Here is a 13,616-nt window from a genome sequence, read left to right as displayed (position 1 = left end):
GCTAAGAAATCACGAAAGTAATTCTACTCTCCTCGGTATCCCTACAACAACCATTATAACAGCATGGCCAATCAAATGGGGTTCATGTGAAAAATACATAGCTTGTTAGATGATCTGAGTTACTGGGAGAAACTCCTATGATAGTAAGTGAGGATAGTGAGGGATAAAATGAGAAATGTGAAGAAATAAGTGACATAAAGAGATTTTGGTGGAATTAAATGCGAAGGGAGCTGTGGTTTCGGTGCATTATTACATGACAGCTAGAGACTGAGTGTGCACGAATGTGGCCTTTGTTGTCTTTTCCTAGCGCTACCTCGCACACATGAGGGGGGAGGGGGTTGTTATTTCATGTGTGGCGAGGTGGCGATGGGAATGAATAAAGGCAGACAGTATGAATTATGTACATGTGTATATATGTATATGTCTGTGTGTATATATATGTATACGTTGAGATGTATAGGTATGCATATTTTGCGTGTGTGGATGTGTATGTATATACATGTGTATGTGGGTGGGTTGGGCCATTCTTTCGTCTGTTTCCTTGCGCTACCTCACTAACGCGGGAGACAGCGACAAAGCAAAATAATAAAATAATAATAATAAATGCGAAGGACGGAAAGGCATCCCAAGAGAATTACAGCTTATGGAAGAAACCATGTAACAATTGTTTTTTTTTTTTTTGCCGCTGTCTCCTGCGTTTGCAAGGTAGCACAAGGAAACAGACGAAAGAAATGGCCCAACCCACCCCCATACACAATGTATATACATACACGTCCACACACGCAAATATACATACCTATACATCTCAATGTACACATGTACACGTGTACATGTGTATATATGTATATGTCTGTGTGTATATATATATGTATATGTTGAGATGTATAGGTATGTATATTTTGCGTGTGTGGATGTGTATGTATATACATGTGTATGTGGGTGGGTTGGGCCATTCTTTCGTCTGTTTCCTTGCGCTACCTCGCTAACGTGGGAGACAGCGACAAAGCAAAATAATAAAATAATAATAATAAATGCGAAGGACGGAAAGGCATCCCAAGTGAATTACAGCTTATGGAAGAAACCATGTAACAATTTTTTTTTTTTTTTTTTTTGCCGGTCTCCCTCGTTTGCGAGGTAGCGCAAGGAAACAGACGAAAGAAATGGCCCAACCCACCCCCATACACAATGTATATACATACACATCCACACACGCAAATATACATACCTATACATCTCAATGTACACATATATATACACACACAGACACATACATATATACCCATGCACACAATTCACACTGTCTGCCTTTATTCATTCCCATCGCCACCTCGCCACACATGGAATACCATCCCCCTCCCCCCTCATGTGTGTGAGGTAGCACTAGGAAAAGACAACAAAGGCCCCATTCGTTCACACTCAGTCTCTAGCTGTCATGCAATAATGCCCGAAACCACAGCTCCCTTTCCACATCCAGGCCCCACAAACTTTCCATGGTTTACCCCAGACGCTTCACATGCCCTGATTCAATCCACTGACAGCACGTCAACCCCGGTATACCACATCGATCCAATTCACTCTATTCCTTGCCCGCCTTTCACCCTCCTGCATGTTCAGGCCCCGATCACACAGTATCCTTTTCACTCCATCTTTCTACCTCCAATTTAGTCTCCCACTTCTCCTCGTTCCCTCCACCTCCGACACATATATCCTCTTGGTCAATCTTTCCTCACTCATTCTCTCCATGTGCCCAAACCATTTCAAAACACCCTTTTCTACTCTCTCAACCACGCTCTTTTTATTTCCACACATCTCTCTTACCCTTACATTACTTACTCGATCAAACCACCTCACACCACACATTGTCCTCAAACATCTCATTTCCAGCACGTCCACCCTCCTGCGCACAACTCTATCCATAGCCCACGCCTTGCAACCATACAACATTGTTGGAACCACTATTCCTTCAAACATACCCATTTTTGCTTTCCGAGATAATGTTCTTGACTTCCACACATTCTTCAAGGCTCCCAGGATTTTTGCCCCCTCCCCCACCCTATGATTCACTTCCGCTTCCATCCACTGCCAGATCCACTCCCAGATATCTAAAACACTTTACTTCCTCCAGTTTTTCTCCATTCAAACTTACCTCCCAATTGACTTGACCCTCAACCCTACTGTACCTAATAACCTTGCTCTTATTCACATTTACTCTTAACTTTCTTCTTTCACACACTTTTCCAAACTCAGTCACCAGCTTCTGCAATTTCTCACATGAATCAGCCACCAGTGCTGTATCATCAGCGAACAACAACTGACTCACTTCCCAAGCTCTCTCATCCACAACAGACTTCATACTTGCCCCTCTTTCCAAAACTCTTGCATTCACCTCCCTAACAACCCCATCCATAAACATATTAAACAACCATGGAGACATCACACACCCCTGCCGCAAACCTACATTCACTGAGAACCAATCACTTTCCTCTCTTCCTACACGTACACATGCCTTACATCCTTGATAAAAACTTTTCACTGCTTCTAACAACTTGCCTCACACACCATATATTCTTAATACCTTCCACAGAGCATCTCTATCAACTCTATCATATGCCTTCTCCAGATCCATAAATGCTACATACAGATCCATTTGCTTTTCTAAGTATTTCTCACATACATTCTTCAAAGCAAACACCTGATCCACACATCCTCTACCACTTCTGAAACCACACTGCTCTTCCCCAATCTGATGCTCTATACATGCCTTCACCCTCTCAATCAATACCCTCCCATATAATTTCCCAGGAATACTCAACAAACTTATACCTCTGTAATTTGAGCAATCACTCTTATCCCCTTTGCCTTTGTACAATCTATCTATCTCTCTATACATCTTATGCCTACTCCCTCAGGACCTCCCTCACGAGATTGGCCATGGCAAAAGTCTCCATAACCGGTGAACTTCAGTTCAGATTCTTTGCCTTTAGCGTCTTGCCCTTAAAGGGTCACTGGAAAAGGGCAACTCTCATTCAGTTTTTCCAGAGGCTCCTACCTAATGTCCCTACCATCCACTTCTAACTATAGCGATAACCTAATGTTCCTGCCTATTACTCAACCAACTACCTCTACTTAACACTCCCGCCTAATGTTTGTAACTAATGTGTTTTTACCTAAAGCTCCTGCATAATGTTCCTACCTACTTCTTGAGTCTATTACAACAACCATTTTGCCAAATGGGAGGGCTCACTGAAGAAAAATCAAGACTTGTGAAGAATGAGTTGTGTGAATTAAGTGTTGTCAAGTGTTAAACATGACAAGGAGAGACTGTATGTTTGTGAACAGAATGCCAGCAGTCCACACAATAGTGATGCAGAAAGGGAGTGATACTTGACAAGCACAGGAGTGCTTGCTCACTACACAGCCATCATTGACCCAGGTGGATTGTACCAGTAATATACCTTCCTCGTCTATGACTCCCTACCAACTACTACCTACAATTGTGCCTAATATTTTCTTTGTGTAAATCTGGGGTAATGGAAGGCTTAGGTAACCGATAATAGGTAACGAGCTTAAATATTTCAAAAGAATAAATACGTTTCCCAGCTCCTTTCCATACATGCCATCCACTTAATTTCCTTAAACTTATGTAAGTGATGTAATATTTCTATAAACATTTTTACCATCAGTGTTGTGCCAATGAATGAAATAAGTGTATTATGAAATATGAGAGAATATGAAGCAAGAAGAGGGTTTTCAGTAAAAGTAAATAGAACTTTCAATATCCAAGATACACTTGCTAGCCAATCTTGTGACCTTGATCATTGATCATGATCTGGAAAATCTAATCAAGTGTAGTGTAACTTTCTTCAGTACCTGTTGTCTATTATCCCTGGGGATTGGGGAGAAAGAATACAGGCCATGTATTCTCTGCATGCTGTAGAAGGCAACTAAATGGGGAGGGAGCCGAGGGGTGGAAATCATCTCTCGTTTTTAATTTTCTAAAAGAAGGAACAGAGAAGTGGGCCAAGTGAGGATATCCCCCCCTAAGGCTCAGTCCTCTGTTCTTAATGCTACCTTGTTAACGTGGGAAATGGTGAATATGTATAAAAAAAAACTATGATCCATGTCTGGTTGATATCCAATTACTCAGTCATGGAATACTGTGCATATAAAATCAGAACATACAGAAAAGCAAGTATTATCACATGAATAATGACATATCAATATGCCCCTCTGCTTTGAGGTAGGAGTGTATAATAACTAATCAAAATGAGAAAATATGGTTCCACTCTAAAAACAGTTCTATCCCTTCTCTAACATTTTTAAAATTTATAAAGCCTTACAACATTCATTATGAGTAAATATTTTCAGTTTAACTTTTCTATCATCTTTCTTGCACACAGCATAAATTTCTGGATTTTTGAGATTTAAAACAATGTGGCTAGTTTCATTACTGGCAACTGTTCATTACATATGAGGCTTGTTAACAGTGGAAGACTTCTGTAGCTCAAGTTACTGCGCACTGTAAACATGTGCGTAATTCTAGGAAAAGGAAAACATGACCCAAGAGGAGCACCAACTTTAAGCCTTGTTTCCTTCCTCAAAAGTAAATTCTAAAACCTCTTAGTTAACAGTTAGATTTTTATCATTTCTATTTCAATATTGATCATTTTGAGTTACATAATATGATCATTTTTTCTATTGCCTTTATATCTTTCTAAAGCATGTTAACTATAGTTTATTTCACTATATCATATGTAAAAATCTATTTTACACTTAGAAAACACAATATCAAAGGTTTGTTTCATCAGTTTAAAAGTGAGGTATGATGCATACAACTAACATGAAATATCACTCTAGTCCCTAATGTAACTGAGGAATAGCAATTCCATCATGCCCTGTTTGAAGTAATGATTTTTTTCTTTGTTATTTGAAGTGGCTGATTTGCAAAAAAGTTTCAGAAGTGTCTAGCATGTCCAGACATTTCTACAGTCACCCTAAAGAGATGGAATAAAGGTCTCTTTAGATCATTTGAAAGAATGGGTTGTACTGTGGATTTGGCTCAACAGAGAAAAAAAATCAGTGCTATGAACGACAGTCAATTTACTTCACCCACAATAGTGTTTTCAGAAGCATCCGAGACATACCTACAACCTAGTTGCTGTGGATAGATATTGTTTAGCTAAATTTCATGCCTTCCTACACAACAGTGTCAGGTTGTGTATATTCAAACTATATGTGAACAGGCCATTTTTGGCATTATGTGCTGAGGAGAACATTCAAAACCTTCCTCAAACACTTTAATCATGGCATATCTTCCCAGACTAGTACTACAGACCCAACAGCAGTGCTTGATGAAATATTCTAAAAACTGTCTTATGTTGTATCAACTAATAAAGCACCATAGAAATTTATATGAAATATATATAAAGATGCAAATGACAAGGTACAAGTAACAGAATTACATCAACAGAAACCTTCCTTTTAATCTTTGTCAGGCTGTAGTACAGTGTACAAAAGGCACTATGTAAGGCATAATTAAATCCAAATAAACATCTATAACTGCTCACAATAAACAGACACTATGATAGGAAATAAGCTCAACAGTTCCTAAAATGGAACATTGAAGAAAAGTATTTTTACAGTTTAATATTTCACAGTGAGAGTAGAAAGGTTACCTTACTACCAAATATATTATGGCACTAACACCTGAAGATCATCAGGGGTTTTCTAAAATAGCAACGTATCTTACATTTGACCTTTAATAATTTTCATGGAAATAGTACCATAATTGCAGATGCAATTACACCATGATCATAAGCACTATCCAAATCAGGATAATGAGCACATAAAATTATGTAACAAAATGCTTAAAATATTAACACACAAACCTTCCACAAGATACTCAGAAGTTCCTACAGGATCGACTAGAGAAATGAGATAAAAACATTGAAGTGAAAAATACAGAGAGAAAGTTTGTTTACCACTGCACTAGAGGAGCCATAGTCAAGCCTGAGTAAAGATTGTTTGCTGATTTGTTGGGTATTTTTAATACATTGAATAACTATATTGTTGTGCCAGGTTCAAAACCTATCTACCACAGCAAACAGTTATTTAATGATAAATAAAAATAAATCTCAACAAAAAGCATTTTAATAGATGTTATTTGTCTCCCTATTTCACTTAGTTATGATGAAAATTCTCACTAAAACGTTGTAACAATAATAGGTCTCTCAACTAATAGCTACAAGGTCACTGGTTCAAACCTTGGCGAGATTATAATGCTTTATCAGTAACACATCTGCAACAAAACTGCAATGTCTAGCAAAGGCATAATAACTGGTGTATGACCCATATATTCATGAAAATCTTAGGTCTCATATTTTGCATAAATATATATCATAATGCAAAAACACACACAGAGAAAATAGCATGAGGTACAGTATCATATGAAGATTCTAAATTTGATATTTGCCAAGGATGAAGAATCATCAACTAATGACTAATCCAGTTTGCCTATACCACAGAGATGATTAAATAACTTGCCTCAACTGAATGAGTAAAACTCAGACATTGGAATTTTGACAACTTTTATAAAAAGCTGGATGGATGTTTAGTAGTGACATGCATCTAACAATAATTTAAGTCTCTAAACCTGTCATACAATAAGCTTATAAGAGTATGGAAATGGAATATTGACTATCAGTTAAGGTCCTTAAGATATCTTAATGAAATACTTTGTGAATTAGTAACATAACGTATAATGCAAACTGAATATTTTTGATCAATACATTCTTAAAGGTCGCTTTGTCAAAATCCATACCATACATGAACAACATATATAATACATGACAGCTGGATTGGATGTATGTGAATGAGGTCTTTGTTCATTTTTTCAGAAGCTGCCTTGCTAAATTGAAGAAGGGAATTAGGTTTGTTGTATATCTGGCCATGTATTTCAGATTGCGATACAATGCAAAGTGTCATTATTCAAATTCAGGAATAAAAATTTCAGTAAACTCCAGCAAGCTAAGCAGTCTTATAATTTTCATATTCATTCTAATATTTCTTAAAGATCCAAGTTGTTCAAAATCAATGAGAATCACTGAAGTGAAAAAAAAACAATAATACAATAAAAATCAAGTGAATTTAGTATGGTATCTTTTAAAGTTCCACATTATCAAAATGCATACAAACCATTTGGCACTAAATATACTGTTGACTACAGACAGATAATACAATAAATAATTATAATAATGATAGTATTATCATTAAAATTCCAATTTTTGGACAAAAAAGTGAATACACAACTTGACAACCTCAGCATTCTTAGGTAAAACCTCCTTACCGTATAAACCTACAAATTCATGCTGATACAGCTATTACCTTATTCATTAACAATTCTTAACATTCATAATTGTGTGTGATAAAGAATTAAGAAAAACTACGTATACCTCTAGCTTTATATGGCACACTTTTAAAAAGTACTCAACATTTTTTCTTTTTTCAAAACTAATAAAATTCATCATATTGTTTTACACAAATGCAATACCCCTTTAGCCGCATTTTTTTCAACAGCAATCAAGTATACTATGCAGATGAATATAGTACAATACATTTTGATGTTTTCTATGGCAACAAGAGTATCCAATATCCTGATAGGTGATTCAAAATCGACCAGCCAAGGTGCATATATATATACAACTAGCAGACCTCAGGACTGGTGCTAGCATGATATGTTTAACCCTTGTTAAAGCAATAAATCATACTCTCTTTTGACTGTTTATTGAAATAGTTTCTTAAGTCAACGATGCAGCTCACTATAACTCACTACTTAAGTTTAAAGATACTCCTAAAAAACATTAATTTTAGCAATGTACCATATCTTAAGCTCAATGGTATATACGTACTGTTATCGAAGGACCATACTGCTTTTGAGAACATTTTTCTTTCATTCTTGCTGCCTCTACTACAAAATTTTAGTAAAATGAAACCTATACCATACCTTGTAAAGTGTATATATGGGAGAAAACATTCATTTACTGATATGGTTGTTAGCTATATCCTTCAAAAATACAAAAAATCTTAAAAATCTCAAAGTACCAAAAGCTTGAATCAAAACTACTCTATTAAGCACCCACCCCTCCATCATTACTCTGCCAACCTTGAATGATACTGAATTAAATATTTATAAGACAAATACAGTTAAACTTTACTCCTGTATCCTTTCTGATTGGCCTCTCATCCCTTCCTAACTTTTTCCCAACACACACTTACAATATGGACACACTGCTGGGTGTAAAGTGAGTGTGTTTTCCAGCCAGTATCTAGTTACCTCTGATTTGAGTTTGTTTTCCAGCCAGTATCTAGTTACCTCTGATTTAGCTTGGGGAAAATACCAGCACTTCAAAATTCTGTAAACACCAACATAAATCTCACCTACTATAAAAGTGTTATGAAAAGGTGTTAAGATCAGGAGACAATTACCAGTTTGAATAAATGCTCACTTTTCTGCTTAGTTTACCCAGTTTTAAATGCAAGAAATAGCATAGTTCATAAATATATATAAAAAAGGAATATTCAACTATTCAGCATTAGGTAATACATCTGAAATAACAATTGAAATCAATTTCATCATCAAATACATGAGCGGGAAATAGCGCGATTTTTGTACATGCACAATTGTTGTGTTGATACAATATGAACATTTTTCTGACATTCTTTATTGATAAGATTGTATTGTTGTGCACTTTGAATTCCAGCTTATATGCAGAAATCAGATCATTTAAGATACTAAGTAACTGATGACCGATTCCATCTCCTTGTTAATAGGTTCGTAAAGTATGCAGTGAACAGTTTCAATGCTATCATTATTGATCCTGCTGCTGCCTATACAGTATTGTTTATGCCTCTATGATGAATATATTTATGCTAGGACAGCATCTACATCAACCAGAAAGAAGAAACGGAGCTGGCATGTGCAATCCATCAAGGTTGTATCAAATGAAAGCTTAGAACTGTATGTACACAATTATATTAAGCGTTCAGCAACACATTTCAACTTAACTCTTCAGTGAGCTTCATCAGACACACATTTTACTTGTACATTGAATAGTTAAAATTGTCTTCTCATTATGAAATACATATACTATACAGTACAGATGCTTTCAGAATAATAAATACATTACAGTATGGGGTATTTTCATTTATGTAATCTATGAACACTGTGCTTTATGTATACACACAATCAACAACTTCATCACCTATATTTTTAGAATAAGCTTTTGATATATTCATCTAACTCCACCTATTCTTCAGCTTTGAGGGGCTTAACCCTGATGTTTCCTTGACAGAGACTAACACGCATGTAAGCTTCTTGTGTAAGGTGATAGTCCCTGTATGGTGGATAGAGGCTGGAGTCTAGTTGCTTCAAGTTCTCTATCAGGAGGGACTCTGCTTTGTCCAAATTATAAAGCTCCATTTCTTTACATGCAGCTTTGAATGTCTGTTCAGTGTTCTGTAGAGAAAAACAACATCTTTCAATGCTCTTATATTTATTCGCTGTTTCTTGCCTAAGAGAGGTAGGAACAAGAAAAGATGACTAAGCCTTCAATTAAAAAAAATTCTTTATGACTCTGTCCTCTGCTCCAACTTTTGGAAAGATTCAATCTAAAGGGCCTAAAACAAGAAATATTTTCATCTGATATGAGAATGTATGTCTACATTTCTATAATAAAATGTGAAAAACAACATGCAATTATCATTTATTCTGGATTTAGACCTTGCAAATACTTTGAATTAGAATTAGCATTTCCCATAACAAAGACTATACCCCATTGCATTTCCTTGGATATACCATCATCCTTTCACTCCCCTGCAGGTAAAGCAAATATTCCCAAAATTTTTTAAGTCTGAAATTAGTAAAAAATTATCTGTAGTAAGATAAGTAAAAATTACCTTGTTATATAACAAAACCCTAGTAAGCTAAAAACTGCAACTTTCCTGCACTATGTGTGGTTTCACTCACAAGCAGTTTATCTAGTAACACCAGTTATATAATACATAGGTGGGTTTCACCTACATGTACCAAGAACAGGTAGAGAGCACCACCCTTGCCCAGCCCATGACCAGGGGCCCAGAGCTGCTTTTGATTCTGGGCCCCTTAATCATTCCTTCCCTTTAAACCCCCCAACCATCACCACCACCACCAATATTCAATATTTTTGAGCTGTTAAGATAATTCTGGTAGCTGTCCTTGCTTTTGAGCTCTAACTGCTGTTTGACATTTCCCTAGTTTCTGCTATACTGTACTGCAAGGCCTTCAATAATATGGACAAAACATCTGAGTTCAAGACACTCGTATATCTTCCGCACATTAACAAGGTTATGACCATGAAAATGGTATGGCACAGGCATATTGACATAAAAGATAAAAGTGAATCATTCAGGGAAATGGCAAAAATGCATGAAAAAAATGGAAATAATGTTATCTGTATCTCAGCAAAGCATTCTTTTATCATACTGACTTGGTATAAGGGAGGCAACATGCTGTGAGTAGGCTGAACAAGGGCATACAAAGTGGTCAAGGTAAACAATGGAATAGTCTCTGGGGCTTGGCTGTGGATAGTAAATACTAGTTTGAGCATAGTGCATATGAGAGCTAGATAGCGGATATGTGCACATGAGACTTTTCATGTGATTTTTCTTGATGGTACCTTGCCAAGGAGGAAAAAGCAATCATGAAAAAAAAATCATCTATGCCCCAACTTTTTAAATTTGGTTTGTTTTAGACACTACAAATTTGAAAAAATGAAAAAATTTTCAATTGTATTTTCTCATACAACATAATATAATCTTTTACTTATAAAGTATGTCAGCCTAATTTTAAGTATTTGAGTACTTATCATGCAAATTCTCATGATTTTACAGCAAAATACTGTTTGATTAATATTCCATCAACTGGCAAAGTAAATCTTTTGTGTTCACTACCATCCCATCACCCGCACTCGTTTCATGGATTTTCATTTAACATAAAAGGAAATACAGTATAGACATATATTCATATACATTATCATTACTTTCTATTATCATCATACTTGATCATTGTTTCCAGGGTCAGCGAGGTAGTGGCAGGAAACAGACGACGAAAGACCCATCCACTCATATACACACATATATGTATGTATATGTTAATATGTATATGTAAGTATGTGTGAAAGAAGAAAGTTAAGAGTAAATGTGAATAAGAGCAAGGTTATTAGGTACAGTAGGATTGAGGGTCATGTCAACTGGGAGGTAAGTTTGAATGGAGAAAAACTGGAGGAAGTAAAGTGTTTTAGATATCTGGGAGTGGATCTGGCAGCGGATGGAACCATGTAAGCGGAAGTGAATCACAGGGTGGGGGAGGGGGCAAAAATTCTGGGAGCCTTGAAGAATGTTTGGAAGTCAAGAACATTATCTTGGAAAGCAAAAATGGGTATGTTCGATGGCATAGTGGTTCCAACAATGTTATATGGTTGCGAGGCATGGGCTATGGATAGAGTTGTGCACAGGAGGGTGGATGTGCTGGAAATGGGATGTTTGAGGACAATATGTGGTGTGAGGTGGTTTGATCAAGTAAGTAATGTAAGGGTAAGAGAGATGTGTGGAAATAAAAAGAGTGTGGTTGAGAGAGCAGAAGAGGGTGTTTTGAAATGGTTTGGTCACATGGAGAGAATGAGTGAGGAAAGATTGACCAAGAGGATATATGTGTCAGAGGTGGAGGGAACGAGAAGTGGGAGACCAAATTGGAGGTAGAAAGATGGAGTGAAAAAGATTTTGTGTGATCGGGGCCTGAACATGCAGGAGGGTGAGAGGCGTGCAAGGAATAGAGTGAATTGGAACGATGTGGTATACCGGGGTCCACGTGCTGTCAATGGATTGAACCAGGGCATGTGAAGCATCTGGGGTAAACCATGGAAAGTTCTGTGGGGCCTGGATGTGGAAAGGGAGCTGTGGTTTCGGTGCATTATTACATGACAGCAAGAGACTGAGTGTGAACGAATGGGTCCTTTGTTTTCTTTTCCTAGCGCTACCTCGCACACATGAGGGGGGAGGGGGTTGTTATTCCATGTGTGGCGGGGTGGCGATGGGAATGAATAAAGGCAGACTATGAATTATGTACAGGTGTATATATGTATATGTCTGTGTGTGTATATATATGTGTGTACATTGAGATGTCTAGGTATGTATATTTGCGTGTGTGGACGAGTATGTATATACATGTGTATATGGGTGGGTTGGGCCATTCTTTCATCTGTTTCCTTGCACTACCTCGCTAACGCGGTAGACAGCGACAAAGCAAAATAAAAATAATATAAAATATATATATATGTGTGTGTGTATATGACCTTTCTATGATTTACCCCAGACATTACACATACCCTGGTTCAGTCCAATGACAGTATGTTGACCCCTGTATACCACATCATTCCAATTCACTCTATTCCACCCACACCTTTCACCCTCCTGCATGTTCAGGCCCCTATCACTCAAAATCTTTTTCACTCCATCCTTTCATCTCCCGATACATGACATACTGAACCACAAGACATACCTGTAGGTTCTTAAGAGCAGATAATATGTTTGTCTGATCACCACATCTCTCACACTTGACAAATGGAATCATAATGTTCTCAGTGTCAACTGGAAGGGGTCCTTGGCATTTATGGCACTTGAATGACATTGTTTTACTGTCCATATCCTTGTACATTGGCCAATCTTTCTGACATGCCTGAGAAGTTAGAAAACAAATTAGAAAACAGTTTATCTTCAGTGCTTCTTAAAAGAAAAAAGTCAAAGAAAAAATATTGTAAACCATTCCTAAGAAACCATATAATACTGCACAATTCTGTCAGTCATAATTCCATTCCATTTTCAAAAGGGAATCAAAAGCTTAGTTTTGATAAAGAATGAGAAAGTGAATAATGTTTTCCGTATTCACTAAAGCACTTCATATCTATCAACTCTATGAACAAAGATGAGTCACTTATGGAGGTTTAGTTTCTATTCATGCTTAAACACATACACAAAATACTCCACTGTACATGATCTATGAACAATCTTTGGTTATCAACTGCTGAATTTTTACTCACCAGTATATTTGTTAGCACTACCTATCTCTCAAGTGATCTTAATCTCTCTCAGAAATTTAAATATGTTACCTCAAAAGGCCTTCATCAACCCTTCATTTGTCATTCATTCAATATCAAAACACTGTTTCAGAAGGAACTTAACCATGTCTGTATAATGACATCCTCATCCCATGCATCCTTCTCACATCTCTCCTCTTTATCTTGTCTGTAATTCTAATTTCTTTATATCTGTGGTCTTTCACATTTACTCCTTCAAGTTGTGTGAAACCCTAATTTAAGATCTACACAGAATTGTCAATAAAAGTATTCCCCTGAGGAACCTTCTCTCAAACTCAACTTTTCCCATTTAATAATACTCTCTGATTACCTCTAAGTCTTCCTTTTGCTTCACTTCATATTCACATAACTACCCAACGTCATTATTTCTAAAGAATGCTTCTAACTTCCTTAACTTACTTGCACATTTCAAATTTCACTATTCAGATA

At 36.7% G+C, this 13,616-nt stretch overlaps 1 protein-coding gene across 11 annotated transcripts in view; it reads right to left on the bottom strand.

The window, feature by feature from the left end:
- Positions 1 to 5,463: 5,463 nt before the first annotated feature.
- Positions 5,464 to 13,616, bottom strand: part of Smyd4-3 (SET and MYND domain containing, class 4, member 3) — a 250,354-nt gene continuing 242,201 nt past the window's right edge. For all 11 annotated transcript variants that reach the window (XM_071664600.1, XM_071664601.1, XM_071664603.1 and 8 more), the window contains 2 exons: positions 12,593 to 12,769; positions 5,464 to 9,514 (listed from right to left, as the gene is read on the bottom strand). In XM_071664600.1, the coding sequence (XP_071520701.1) occupies positions 9,305 to 9,514; positions 12,593 to 12,769 (387 nt within the window). In that variant the 3' untranslated portion in view covers positions 5,464 to 9,304. The remainder of the gene's footprint in view (positions 9,515 to 12,592; positions 12,770 to 13,616) is intronic.

Source organism: Panulirus ornatus, chromosome 9 (assembly GCF_036320965.1).
Source record: "Panulirus ornatus isolate Po-2019 chromosome 9, ASM3632096v1, whole genome shotgun sequence".
NCBI classification, from domain to species: Eukaryota; Metazoa; Arthropoda; class Malacostraca; order Decapoda; family Palinuridae; genus Panulirus; species Panulirus ornatus.
This window is presented reverse-complemented; position numbering and strand designations above follow the sequence as displayed.